Source organism: Lonchura striata, chromosome 5 (assembly GCF_046129695.1).
Source record: "Lonchura striata isolate bLonStr1 chromosome 5, bLonStr1.mat, whole genome shotgun sequence".
Classification (NCBI taxonomy): Eukaryota; Metazoa; Chordata; class Aves; order Passeriformes; family Estrildidae; genus Lonchura; species Lonchura striata.
In genome coordinates, this window is record NC_134607.1 from 70,466,772 (window position 1) to 70,481,925 (window position 15,154).

At 47.4% G+C, this 15,154-nt stretch overlaps 1 protein-coding gene across 1 annotated transcript in view; it reads right to left on the reverse strand.

Annotated features, from left to right (window-relative positions):
• PLXNA4 (plexin A4) overlaps nt 1-15,154 on the reverse strand; it is a 475,064-nt gene that overhangs the window by 123,683 nt on the left and 336,227 nt on the right. The window contains exon 6 of the mRNA XM_077783705.1: nt 2,137-2,260. Within this exon, the coding sequence (XP_077639831.1) occupies nt 2,137-2,260 (124 nt within the window). The remainder of the gene's footprint in view (nt 1-2,136; nt 2,261-15,154) is intronic.

The window sequence follows — 15,154 nt, forward strand, 5'->3', positions numbered from 1 at the left end:
TGCTGACTGAGTAGCTCGAGGCCAGGAAAGTTAAACCTTGTGCTGAGGAAAGTCACAGGAGACAGCAGCAGCCCTGGAAGCCTTGGGTTCCTCTGCACAGCATCCTGCCTCTCTGCTCTGCATGCCTACTGCTGGGCAGGATGGACTTCCTGGGGGCTTAGAAGGAGACATTTCCATCCAAAATGATTGGAAGTTGGAGCTCACTGAAATAATTCATATCATCCTTCACTTGGCTTTCTTCTAGAATGCAATTTCTAACTGTGAAAATGTCCCTTGCCTAAAGCTATTAATCAATTCCTCTCCCAGGGCAGCAGGAGAGAGTTCCTTCAGACCTACCCTCACAGACAACAAGGAAGACTCTTCCTAGTCCACTCCAAGACTTCTAAACAGACAATAACTGTCACCCTGATTCTTATGATTTTCTAAAGTCTTCTAAGTTTACATTCTGTTAGAGAATTTTCTCACACAACTTTCTGTAAACAACCTATTGTTTTGCATTCCTTCATAGAGGTAGAAAAACTTGATGTACTAGTAGTTTGTCCAATGTCATTGGAGAGGTGGCACCTTCACCCTCCAATCCACTGTCACCTTTAAAAAAGTATAAATGCTAGAGTCAAAAAAAACCCTCTTTTTTTCACCTTGCAATAGCAGCAGCTCGCGTCGTACTTACACGTGTCCTATAACAACAAATAACCAATGCCAAAATGTGAGAGAATAACTAACACCAATGCCAAAATGTCAGAGAATAACCAATGCCAAAATGTCAGAGAGTAACCAACACCAAAATGTCAGAGAATAACCAATGCCAAAATGTCAGAGAATAACCAACGCCAAAATGTCAGAGAATAACTAACATCAATGCCAAAATGTCAGAGAATAACCAACACCAAAATGTCAGAGAATAACCAATGCCAAAATGTCAGAGAATAATCAACACCAATGCCAAAATGTCAGAGAATAACCAATGCCAAAATGTCAGAGAGTAACCAACACCAAAATGTCAGAGAATAACCAATGCCAAAATGTCAGAGAATAACCAACACCAATGCCAAAATGTCAGAGAATAACCAATGCCAAAATGTCAGAGAGTAACCAACACCAAAATGTCAGAGAATAACCAATGCCAAAATGTCAGAGAATAACCAATGCCAAAATGTCAGAGAATAACTAACACCAGTGCCAAAATGTCAGAGAATAACCAACACCAAAATGTCAGAGAATAACCAATGCCAAAATGTCAGAGAATAATCAACACCAAAATGTCAGAGAATAACTAACACCAAAATGTCAGAGAATAACCAACACCAAAATGTCAGAGAATAACCAATGCCAAAATGTCAGAGAATAACCAACACCAATGCCAAAATGTCAGAGAATAACCAACACCAAAATGTCAGAGAATAACCAACACCAGTGCCAAAATGTCAGAGAATAACCAACACCAAAATGTCAGAGAATAACCAATGCCAAAATGTCAGAGAATAACCAACACCAAAATGTCAGAGAATAATCAACACCAATGCCAAAATGTCAGAGAATAACCAACACCAAAATGTCAGAGAATAACCAACGCCAAAATGTCAGAGAATAACCAACACCAAAATGTCAGAGAATAACCAATGCCAAAATGTCAGAGAATAACCAACACCAAAATGTCAGAGAATAACCAACACCAATGCCAAAATGTCAGAGAATAACCAACACCAAAATGTCAGAGAATAACCAATGCCAAAATGTCAGAGAATAAATAACACCAAAATGTCAGAGAATAACCAATGCCAAAATGTCAGAGAATAATCAACACCAAAATGTCAGAGAGTAACCAATGCCAAAATGTCAGAGAATAGCCAACACCAAAATGTCAGAGAATAACCAACACCAAAATGTCAGAGAATAACCAACGCCAAAATGTCAGAGAATAACCAACACCAAAATGTCAGGGAATAACCAACGCCAAAATGTCAGAGAATAACCAACACCAAAATGTCCTCCCGTGGCACATCTACCCTCGCGCCAGAAGAGCTGCTGGGGGAGTTAGCGGAGTCTGGAGAACCTCTTGCTGCTGAACGCCTGGATCTGCCACGCTGCACGGGCAGGTTAAACCCGAGGGGAGGGGCAGGGATTGTCATTCCTCACCAGAACGTTGTACTGGGAGACGGAGATGTTGTTGGGGTGCACGGTGAGGCGGACGCACTGCTTCATCTCGGAGGCGAATCTGCGTGGCTCGCTGGAGCGCTCGCACCGCTCCTTCCTCGTGCAGCTGGGGAAACAGCAACAGACAGGGACAGGGTGAGGCAGAGCCGGGCTGGCAGGGTGGGGACAGCTCTGGGATGTGGGAGCAGCAATCAGTGTGGATAGAAATCGGCTCTGTGCTCTTCGGGATGGCACAAGCAGAAAACCGCACTCGCGCCCTGGCGCGCTCCGGATCTCGGGATCATGGAGAATATCCTGAGCTGCAAGGAACCCACAAGGATCATCACATCCAACTCCTGACCCTGCACAGGACATTCCCAAGAGCCCCACCACATTCCTGACACAATTAACTCTGGTTCTGATAGGTGTGGGATTGCTCAAGCAGGCTGGGGAGTTGCAAGGAACTGTAAGAGGAGGGAGGGTGATGGGTGAAAGCTCCATCCCAGCTGCAGGAATTCTCTGTCTCTCTACCCACACAGCAGGTCCAGCACAACCTTCCCTGGGCCAAACCCCCCCAGCCCTTCAAACCCTCCTGTCCAAGGGCTCAAGTGCTGTGGGACACCTCAGGCAGGGCTGTCCTTGTAGAGAAGCCACGCACAGCCCATGTTTTTTGTCCCTCCTGAGAATGCTGCACACTTGTGGTGCCTCTGAGCTGCTGGCACCTCACTTCTGGGATGGGGCCACCCCTGCAATTAGTTGTCCCTGCAGATTAAGGAATTTTTTGCATCTGCCTTTGTGGGATAGACCAAGAAATGCTTATAGTGTTTTGTAATGAAGAAATAGTTGGCTTCTGATGGTGATGGCATGAATTATAACATCTCTGTTGTCTCACCTTTCTCATAAAACTAAAAATAGAATAAAAGTTTATAAAACTCCTCTCAGTTTCCCCATCTCTAGGTCAGAAAATGGCTGACTAGAAGTGCTGAGAGTTGAATGTTAAAAATTCAGGTGTTCCCAAATAAGTGACAGCTCAGCTCAGTGAAATTTGTGTGTGCAAAAACCTGGGCCACACAAATGCATGAAGCTCACACCACCCACTAATTGTTGATGTTTTCAGTGCTGTCACTACTCCTCATCTCACCTGTGTGGTGCAAACACAACCCAGAAGAGTGGAATGGTGGCTGTTTGCCCCGTTTCCACCCAGGTTTGCACTTGTTTAGCATAAACCACATCCGTATTTCACTCCACACATGCTGCCAAGGCCATTGCTCCAAGGAAGGTGTCTGCCTGGAAATCCACAGGGTTAATCCAAAAGGACAGCTCCAGCTGCATGCCAATTACCTCCTGCCATTAAGTTAATGTTATGGACTTGCACAGGGTGTCTTCAATGGATTTTGTTATTAGCAGTGCTATTACCCCCCATTAAAACCAGCTATAAAGACTTAAGTGCGGATGTTAAATTATTCACCCGCTCCCAGACTTCAGAGTCTCACTTGTGAGAGAACCTGGGGGCTGCTGGAGCTCCAAGATCACCCCTCAGCATCCCTCCTCTTTGGAGCAGAGACTGCACCCTTGTGCATGGGGATTTGCAGATGAGGATCCATGGAAACAGAGGCCAAAAAACTCTATAAATGGTTAATCCAAATGTTATAAAGCTGGGGGCTGCCTAAAACTTCAAGGCTTGGCTTCTCGCTAGTGACTGATTAGATAAAGTGAACACCCCAACTCCAAACTCCAATTTCTCCATCTTTCTGGCAGAGGAAAGTTTTGTATTTCCGGAGGCAGGATCCATGAAGGGATATTTTGGCCATTCTCAGCACACTTTGCAGGTTTGAGAGAGCAAAAGGAGCACTGCAGCTCCTGCTCTCTGTTCCCCAGGAGCCCTCATCCCATTAAATCTCCTCTGGCACTGCCACATGCTGGAACAGGAATTTTAAATGGGCACTCTCCAGAGGGTTGGACCAATAACCCACTAAATACCCCCAAAACTGTAAGTCCCCCATGGTGGCATGAAAGCCAAAAGGCAAAATGCTGACCTGAGATTTTTCCAAGCACTTCCATAAAACAAACAGCCTCAGCAATCCCATTAAAGCTCCACAGGGTGTGGGAACTCTTCTCCTGGGACTAGCTTGGAAGGGAAACCTTTTTGGGCTCAGAATCAAAACACAAGTGCACAAATTCTTCAAGATATTCTGTAATCTCCCACTTATTTCTTTCAGCTTCAGCACAACAGAAATATCTGGATTTTCTAAAATTAAACAGGCTCAGTTCAAATCTATGCATATGGATTAAGCATCCAGGAATGTGGTTTGTATTCCCAATCTCACCACTGAGCAAGATATAATAATCCACATTTTTCCTTGCTGTTTACAGGTCATACACATTTAAAATATGTAACTTTTTGGACCAAACTCTAGCTTAATATTAGACTGATGTGCCTTGCAGGCTTGATATCTGCCATAAGGTGAAAATAATGTCATCCAAATAATGAATTTATGAAAAAAACAAACCAAACTAAGCCTGGGTTTAATATAATGTTAAGGCTGCTGTGTCAGGGTCTCAGGAATCAGGGGCTGCCAGACTGAAAGCAGCTTCTGTACTTCCAAAGCTGCTGCCTGCACTCACACACTGCAAGCCAGATTTTAATTACAGGATCACAGGTTATTATTCCTTTTTTCCACTGTGACCTCAATCCTGCCACTTCCTAACTTTTGACTTTCACTGACTTTTTCAATGCAGTTCCTCAGCTGGAAAAGCTCTAAATAAATGCCTGTGCCTGAGTCTGGGGGTGGGGGAGTTCTGCTGAGCTGGGCTCTGGGTCAGGGTTCAGGCTCTGGGGTCAACAGCCCAGGTGAGTGACCACAGCTGCTTCAGGAATCAAATCTGAAGGGATGGAGCCACCTGCCAGTGGGTTTGGCAGGTTTGTGCATGCAGAAAGGAGTGATGGTGCCTCTTCTCCAGAGCATTTTGTCCAGGGTTTCCCCCATCTCCTCTCCCAAGACCACGTTATCTATCCTAAGCTGGAGCACCCTGTGGGTTCACACATCACCCAAGGTGTCTGCCCAGCACCTGCAGCTGAGGTTCTCCAGGGGCAAAACCTGGTGGGTTTTCCTGTGATGGTTTGCCCTGAAGGAAGGGAAATTTAGGTTGGATGTTAGGAAAAAATTCTTTACTCAGAGGGTGATGAGGCCCTGGCAGAGGTTGCTCAGAAAAGCTGTGGCTGCCCCATCCCTGGAAGTGTCCAAGGTTGCATAGGGCTTAGAGCAACCTGGGATAGTCCCTGCCCAGGGCAGGGGGTGGAACTGGAGGATCTTTAATGTCCCTTCCACCCCAAATCCTTCTGTGATCCTACAATTCAGGTGAGCAGAAAAAGACACAAAGAAACCTTCTCCCTCCAGCCTTCCTCTGCACTGCCAAAAATATTCTGCCCTCCTCAATGAGAGGAAAAAACAGCAGAAAAAGTTGTTCCAACAACTTTCCAACAGGTGCAGAGGTAAGTCTTTCCCCCCTTCTCCAGTCTCAGATCCCTGGGTGGTGAAGGCTGAGACACAGGAACAAAAGTGACAAAGGATCTGGTCAGAGAAAGCAGCAGCCCAGAGGGGACGTGGCAGCCCCAGTTCAGAAAACTGTAAATAGAGGCAAATGGGAGTTTTAATAATTAAGTAATTCCAGATCCTGCCTATTAAAGTGGTCACCTGGAAGGCAGCCAGGCTGAGGGAGGGATAATGAAATATCCCAACCTCAACTCATCATTTCTGATGTCTCTGGTGACAGCCATTGTCTACCCTGGGAGCTCCTGTGACTCTCACTGGTGGTTTTATTATTGTTTACACAGAAGAAAACCACTTTTACTACCAACATTACTTTAATAAAGTATCTGTACCCCAACATTCCAAGGGTATCCATACATCAAAATCCCTTCCCATTGCCACATTCCCTAATTCCCTGCTAGCCACTCCATAACTGGGGGATGTGCAGCTCCCACCCAGTGGCACCACATTCCACTTCAGGCCCCTAAAAGAGCATCTCCCACTCCTGAATTTGTTTTGATTGTGGTGCAGGCACAACACTTCTCTGGGTGTCTCAGCAGCAGCTGCTCTTTCATTATCAGCAGTGTCTTTAACAGTTCCAAGCGTCCTGCTTTGTCCAAAACCATTAGCACAAACACTGAGGAGCTGCTCCTACCACTGAACCATGAGGAATGTCATTTCCTCCTCATCTCCCATTAAGAATAAATACCACTGGTGCTCACTCTCTGCTCACCAGCCACCAACCAATTATTTTAATAATGTTAAATTAATACTTTCCTCTTCTCTCATGTCTCTTCCCTAAGAATCTCAGAGGGCTTTGCCTGCAGCTAATTAAACTTCAGGATACCTACACGAGGTTGGAATTAGCAGGAAAGTGAGGCACAGACTGAGAGCAGGGCAAAGCCCTGGTGGTCCTGGTTTGGGACACAAGAAATCATCACTAAATCCCTAATTCAGTGACCTAAAGCTGGGGCCACTCCCTGCAAACCCGGGCTGCAGAGGGGCCAGGTTATTCCACCTCTGGAGGGATGGGAGGGGTTCTTCTCCCTTGGTCAAACCAAGCCCAGACTCTCAGTGAAGACACATCTCCATCATCCTGTTGCAGCCAAAAATCCCCAAACCACCACCCTCCACACATAAATCCCCCCAAAAATGACCTTTATTTTTCACCTGACCGAGCCTTGCTTGCTCATAACCATAACTGTTGAAAAAGGAGAAGATTTGGATTCTGTTTTACTTTTTTCCCCCATAATTTCCCAAGAAGCAAGAATAAAATATCCAGCTTTCTGAACATGAGTCCCAAAAAAGTTAGCTTTCTTGCAATGGAAAAGATCTTACCTGCAATTCTGTTAATTAATAACAGATTAATAATTATAATGTTAATTAATAACAGAATTTCAAGACAAAAGAATGGTGATTGGATCTGATCAGAAACTGCTACTCAGAACAGAGCATTTGGGGACTTCTTACAAGTGGCAATTAGCACATGATGTATTTTTTTTTTCATTCAGGGGAAAAAAATACTATCCAAAATTTTTAACTTCCAGAAATAAATTCTAAAGAAACTAAACCTTTTTGGAGAAATCTCACCATTTGATGCACAGCAGTTTTCTTTTGACTCTGGGCATTGAGGTGGGTTCTCAGGGAAGGAGAGGGATGTGAAAAATCTGTGTTTGATGGCAAAGCTCAGAGACAGCTCAATGGTTTGGGTCATCCCAGCAACTCCAAACGCTACCTTTCCACCAACCTCCAAACAGGTAAATTGATGGAATCACTCTTTTGCAAAAGGTTTTGACATTTCAGTTTTCCTTTCTGCCTCTAAACAGTGACATTTCCTTCAGGGGATAAATTCTCTCACCCTCTGCTGGATCATCTCAGCCCCCATTTCCTCACACCTTCCCTCCATCAGGGCACTCCCAGTCACACCAGTGAGGAGGGGTCACCAGCCCAGGGTGGGATATTTTGATAGGATACAAGTTTCATATTGGAATTCTCATTTCCACCCCCAAACTGTTCATTCTTAACCTTTTTTTTTGTGGTGTAGGGTCCCTCACACTGGGGTTCTCCACTTGTGCAAGATGGAGATGTTGTCCTATCCCAATCCTCACCTCTTCCCAGTGGTGTGTTTGCAGCTTGCGCAGAGTTCCCACTCTTTTTTCACCTCTCTTTAGTTTTCCCCCCTTAAAATTCAACCTGTTGCCTTATTTTCCTCTTAGATTATCCCTCTGCCTCCCTCACTCACATCACCACCTCCAGTGGTTTCATTCCTAGATGTGTTGGATAGAGACATCCAAGAAAAAAAAATCAGGAGGAGGCTACAGAAGATGTGAAAAATCTTTCAGAGAAATCTGGTTTAGGTCTCAGTTGGAAGACCACGAGTAGCCCAGATGGTTCCCCCTGTCCTGGATCAAGACAGGGAAGGAGAAAATGATTTTCCATTTCCACCATCTCCAAGGGAAAACCTGAGAATTCCCAGCCCAATGGAAAATCTGAGCATTCCCAGCCCAAGGGAAGATTCTCCAAGGGAAAATCTGAGCATTCCCAGCCCAAGGGAAGATTCTCCAAGGGAAAATCTGAGAATTCCCAGCCCAAGGGAAGATTCTCCAAGGGAAAATCTGAGAATTCCCAGCCCAAGGGAAAATCTGAGAATTCCCAGCCCAAGGGAAGATTCTCCAAGGGAAAATCTGAGAATTCCCAGCCCAAGGGAAACTTTGAGAATTTCCAGCCCAAGGGAAAATCTGAGCATTCCTAGCCCAAGGGAAGGTTCTCCAAGGGAAAATCTGAGAATTCCCAGACAGACCCCATGGCAAGCCAGGTAAGAGTCAAACTGAAAAAAACTTTTCAGATCAACAAACTGGGGGTCTGAAGTCTAAGATGGGGTGCAGGCATGGCCTGGTAGCAGCTCTCATTTTCCTTGAGGAGAAGGTTGATTTGGGGATGTCCCAACCCTGGAATTGTTCCTGGCCAGGTTGGATGGGCTTGGAGCACCCTGGGACAGTGGGAGGTGCGGCAGGGGTGGCACTGGATGGGCTTTAAGATCCCTTCAACCCACACCATTCTGTGATTCTGTGACTCCTACAAAATAAAATAACAGAAATAATGACTTTCTGTCAAATCTTCAGCCTCACAACATGCCAGAATTTTTCTCCTAGGCCAAGCTGGAGCAGCACAGAACCCAGGAGGTGGCAGAGGGATTTCTGGCACTGCTGCAGAACTTGGGTTTCCCTGTCTCTCCCCACAAAGCCCCAGCTTCTGGCAGAGGGTTACATTCCTCAAACAAGGATCCCCAGACCAGCCTGCCAGCATCAGCCAGGGGTGCCTGTCTTGTTCTCATGAAGAACAGGCAAATGTTCTTTTGGAGGTTCTTTTTGAGATGCCTTTTGGGAGGTGATCAGCAGAGGGAGCTCGGTGGAAGCCAAGTGCAAACCCTTGGGATGGCATTTTCAGCCAGGACCGGGGGCAGCAATCTGGGGACAGCAGGATGGAGATGCTCAGCTTCAGGAGGTTCTGGAGATCCAAAATATCCTGCTCAGTCTCAGCAGTCTGGTCCCTCTTTCAGGATGAGATGCAATGTGACAGTTTCATTCCTTAGAGGAGAAAATTTTCTTTGAATTTCCAGTCGGAAAGAAGCGTGAGAAGAGAACAGAGCAATTAAAGGAATCTGGGGATGGATTAAGAGGTTTGTTTCAGCCCAAATCTGACCAACATTCAGAGCCAGATTTGGGTCTCTTGAGGTGGTTTTATCACCAGAGGGCAGCAAGGCTGGGGAAGGAGGGAGCAGCTGAAATTTGCCTTTCCCTCTGCTGCAGCCAAAGCAATTTTCTGGCTGGAGCCAGGAAAAGGGAGAAGATTCGGTCCCACTCGCATGTAAAGTTTAAGGTCAGTTTTAGCAATGTTTTGACATTTCCAGGTTCCCTCGGGGTCCTGAGAACAGGAATGCCATAAATGTCGAGACACAGACATAATTGACCTTAAACTTTACATGGCCATGTGGTGAACACCCCACTCCCTCCCTGCCCTCTCTGCTTGGCCTCCAGGCTGCCCAGGGCATGGCTGAAATTTAGCTCTCCCTGGCACCAAGAAGTTAAATTTGACCAGATGCCCAGGATATTCCATTCTGGACAAAAAAAGGCAGGAGATGCTCCAGGAAAAGTGAGAATTTTGAGCTGGGATAATGCACAGGATTATTGCTGGGAAACCTGTCCTGCTGGTGAGGAGTTTTCTCAGCAACTTCATGAGTACCTGAGGAGGGAGTTGAATATTTCATCTTTGGCTCTAACCACCAACAGGCTCAATTCCCCAAAAGCTGCTGTTTGGGCATCAAAGATGGACTGGACAAAGAGGGGGAAAGCCACTGGGGGAAATAAAAGTGGTAGGCTCTTTATTGGGTGCTATTGGGGCACCAAGAGGTCTGTAGATTTTCCCAAAGAGACCTGAAAGTAGAAACTCAAAAAAAAATCTGGAATTCATTCTGGAACTTTGCATCTCCCCAGGGCAATTTTTAAGGGACCACGAGCTACAAAAGTCTTCAGACCACCATCCAAAGCTCACCCTGCTGCTCTTCTCAATGCCCTGGGTTGAAAGAGCAGAACTCCATCCCTGTCCTTGGGCTGCAGTTTGGGGAGGGAAAATCTGCCCTGCCAAAGCTGCCTCTCCCCGGCACCACCGCCCCTGTCACTCGGCCAAAACGGAGTGAGGCTGCTAATTGCTCTGCCTGCTAATCTATTCTAATGAATGGTAATAGAAGCCGAGTTTCTGCCCTGATAACTCCGCCGGTTTATGCTGCGGAACCGCAATCCCCCCGCCCGCCCCTTATCTCTGTCCCCAGGTGGGTTCCTCCCTCCATCCCAGCGATTGTGCGAGCCCACCCCCGGAGCCCCACGGGGCGTGGGTGCAAGGGATTTACTCCTCCGTCTCCCGCCCTACAAAGCCAAGCGCTCCACAAACAGCATCCCTCCTCCCTGCTTTGGGGGATTTCATGCCCTTTCTCCTTTCCCCAGTCCCCTCTCCCCAAGTTTCAGCATCCTTCCCCCATATTTAGGGGATTTCACGTCCCTTCTCCTTTCCCCAGTCCCCCCTCCTCAAGTTTCAGCATCCTTCCCCCATATTTAGGGGATTTCACATCCCTTATCCATTCCCCAGTCCCCTCTCCCCAAGTTTCAGCATCCCTCCCCCCTGCTTTGGGGGATTTCATGCCCCTTCTCCTTTCCCCAATCCCCTGTCCCCAAGTTTCAGCATCCTTCCCCCAGCTTTGGGGTATTTCATGTCCTTTCTCCTTTCCCCAGTCCCCTCTCCTCAAGTTTCAGCATCCTTCCCCCATATTTAGGGGATTTCACATCCCTTATCCATTCCCCAGTCCCCTCTCCCCAAGTTTCAGCATCCTTCCCCCTTTCTTTGGGGGATTTCATGCCCTTCCCCTTTCCCCAAGCCTCCCTCCCCAAGTTTCAGCATCCTTCCCCCATATTTAGGGGGTTTCATGTCCCTTCTTCTTTCCCCAGTCCCCTCTCCCCAAGTTTCAGCATCCTTCCCCCCCTTCTTCAGAGGATTTCATGCTCCTTCTCCTTTCTCCAAGACCCCCTCCCCAAGTTTCAGCATCCTACCCCTTCTTTGGGGGATTTCGTGCCCCTTCTCCTTTCCCCCAGCCCCTCTCCCCAAATTTCCAGAGCTGTGGATTGTCTTGGCCCTCTAATCTTGCCTGGTGGAGGTGGGGCTGGAGCATCAAATGCAACCATGAGTTGCCCAGATCCTGTCCTGGATCAAGACAGAGTAAAAGACAATGATTTTCCATTTTTCCCATCTCCAAGGGAAAATCTGAGAATTCCCAGCCCAGACAGAGCCCATGGCAAGCCAGGCAAGCCAGACAAGAGTCAAACTGAAAAAAACAACAGATCAACAAATTGGGGGTCTGAAATCTAAGATGGGGTGGTCCCGAGCCCCGGGGCTGAACAAGGTGGCTCCCAGGACCACCCCAGGTCATGCATGGCTGGGTGTGGCCAGGAACCAGTGATTTCACATCGTTTCACATGCAAATCCCTGGAAACCTGGACCCTTTGTCCAATGAAGGAATGGAAATCATTTGCTGGCACTGGGGAAGGAGGCTGTGGGAATGAGGGAGGGGGTCTGGGTGAAATCCACTGCACAGCTGGTTGTTATGAAAAGTGGAGCTCCTCAGTGAATCAGGGGATCACTGACTCACAGACAGGCTCGGGTTGGAAGGGACAAAAAAGATCATCCATGGGCAGGAACCCTTCCACCACACTAGCTTGCTCCAAGCCTCACCCAACCTTGGACACTTCCAGGGATCCAGGGGCAGCCACAGCTTCTCTGGGCACCCTGTGCCAGGGCCTCCCCACCCTCACAGCCAAGAATTCCTTCCTAAAATCCATTCCTAAATCATTTCCTGCTGTAGAGACAGCCTAAAAGCAGCCAGCACCTGTGTGTGACACCTGGGAGGATGGGGATCTCCTGCCTCCATCCTCTGACCCTTCCCAGCCTCCTGCAAGGGTCAAAGACACAAGGAAAGGACATCTCTGAAGCTGCAGGGTCTCTGCTTTGCTGCCCCTTCAATCACAGCCCTCCAGGTGCTTTTGCTGCTGAACTTACCAGGCACAACAGCCCAGTAGCTTAAAGCAGGAGGAGAATCTCAGAACACAAAAATCACAGGCAGGAGGCAGAACTCAAGCCAAAGGCATGAGAAATGAAGTCAGTCCAGGGCACTGAGGTGGTCCACGAGAAGGAATCTGCCTGGAATCTGCCTTTTGCCCTCCACCCGTGAATGTCTGAGCTTCAAATGAAGGTGGAAAAACCCCTGAAGGCTCAGCTGAAAAATACCTGAGTAATACAAGCTCCTGTCTCTGAGGAGGCAGCAAAATAACTTTCCCCGCACTGAATTCACTTAGAGTCGTTTTAAAGAAAATTGAAAGAAGAAGAAAGCGAGAGAAAGGGAATGAGGTTGCTAGATAAGGCAAGTAATTAATGAACAAAATTACTTTTCCCAGAGAGCATCCTATCATGGTGCTTCCTATTCATGCTAATAATATTTGTGAGTGGCTTCCCCAGAACCTGGGCTGATAACACCTGCACTCTCCCGTGCTCCTACATGCTCTCCTCTGCAAGGGCTGATGCAAATAATCTGTTCAAAGGGGCTGAAGGTCTTTGTTCCTGGCCTGATTCAGAATATCATCCCTGAAATCTTCCTGGGAGCTTCCCTCGAGTAACTCCAAGGAAATTAATTTGGTGTTTTCCCTGTCACTGTGGTCCAAATGACAAATATCTGTTGGTGAAGATGATGGGAGGTGTCCTTGCCTTCAGAAAGGTCAAATTTGGGGTGTCCTGCTCAGAGACTGATTGTGGTGCTGAGGCTTCCTCAAGGCTCCAGTGAGAGCTGGAAGTCCTCCAGGTGGAGGGTTTGGGGCCACTTCAGCCTTGTCTCTTCAAAGGGAAATGAGGATCTGTGTTCAAGGAGGTTTTCCAGGAGGTCAGGGAGCCATGGGAAGTGCACTGTAAGGAGTCCCCACTTGCACAGACACTGAATCCCTGCCAGGCTCAGCCAGCACCTCACTTCATTGCTCTTTTGTGGACAGCATCTGCTGTCCTGCCTTGGGAGAGCACAGCAAAGAGATGGAAAACATTCCCACAGGAGAGACTGATCACGCCTGAGCACTTTTCATCCAAATCCCCACCCCTGGAAACCTCTGGAGCAGTTTTACCTAGAAAAGTGCAATGTAGAGGTGATCCCACAGAGCTTCTCAAACCTGATTCTCCCAGCCCACTGCTCCTTTTGATCTTCACCAATATCTCTATTTTCACACCACTGATATGCTCCTTTCTTCCTCCTTATCCATCCATCCATCCATCCATCCATCCATCCATCCATCCATCCATCATCCATCCATCCATCCATCCATCCATCCATCCATCATCCATCCATTCATCCATCCATCCCTCCATCATCCATCCATCATCCATCATCAATCCATCCATCCATCCATCTGTCCATCCATCCATCCATCATCCATCCATCCATCATCCATCCATCATCCATCCATCCATCCATCCATCCATCCATCCATCCATCCATCATCCATCCATCCATCATCCATCCATCATCCATCATCCATCCATCCATCCATCCATCCATCCATCCATCATCCATCCATTCATCCATCCATCCCTCCATCATCCATCCATCATCCATCATCAATCCATCCATCCATCCATCTGTCCATCCATCCATCCATCATCCATCCATCCATCATCCATCCATCATCCATCCATCCATCCATCCATCCATCCATCCATCCATCCATCATCCATCCATCCATCATCCATCCATCATCCATCATCCATCCATCCATCCATTCATCCATCCATCCATCCATCCATCGTCCGTCCATCCATCTATCCATCCATCCATCCATCCATCCATCCATCCATCTGTCCATCCATCCATCCATCCATCCATCCATCCATCCATCATCAATCCATCATCCATCCATCCATCCATCCATCCATCCATCCACCATCTATCATCCATCCATCCATCCATCCATCCATCCATCCATCCATCATCCATCCATTCATCCATCCATCCATCCATCCATCATCCATCCATCCATCCATCCATCCATCCATCCATCCATCACCCATCCATCAATCCATCATCCATCCACCATCCATCCATCTATCCATCCATCCATCCATCCATCCACCATCTATCATCCATCCATCCATCCATCCATCCATCCATCCATCCATCCCTCATCCATCCCTCTGTCCATGCCCCCCAGCAGCAGAGCCTACATTGATGGGTGCTGTAACTCCAGTATTTGCTCCTGGCAGAGACAATTCCTCCTTCTGGGCCCAGACTTTTCTGCAGGAGAAGCAGAATTTCTGCAATGAGCAGTCAGAAATGCCTCAGGATAGCACAGAGGGAGTTGCATCGAGTCCACATTACCATACAGGCCTGGAAAGGGAGTCTCCAGAAGCTCCATGGCTCTGGTGAGAGAAGAGACTGCAGGGAATTGGGAAAAATAAGCCAAGGAACCTCTCAGGCCACGCTTGGTTTTCCCTGTGGGGTGTGAAATCAGTGGGATGGGATTTGCTACCTGAAAAAGGCACCCATGCACCTCCACCAACCCCACTGAGACCACGCCTGAAGTTCTGGATGCATCCCTAAGCTATTTGTTTCCTTGGAGCAAGGAAACAGGCTGGGCTGAGCTGGATGCACAGCCTTCATCAGGTGAACAGAGATCAGGACTAAGGAGAAGCTCTGTTTCCATGGCAGTTTTCAGACCCTCGCATGACCAATGCACAGCCTTTGGATCAGAGCTGGAGCTTCCCATCTACTTAAATCAGCATTTCTCCTCAGCTCTGACAAAAACAACGATAAAAATTCTACTTTTCACACCCCAGCTCCTTCTAGGAAAGGGAATTTGGGGGGCAGAATGACAAGAGGAAAAATAGAGCAAGAAATATTTTAATATTAGTCT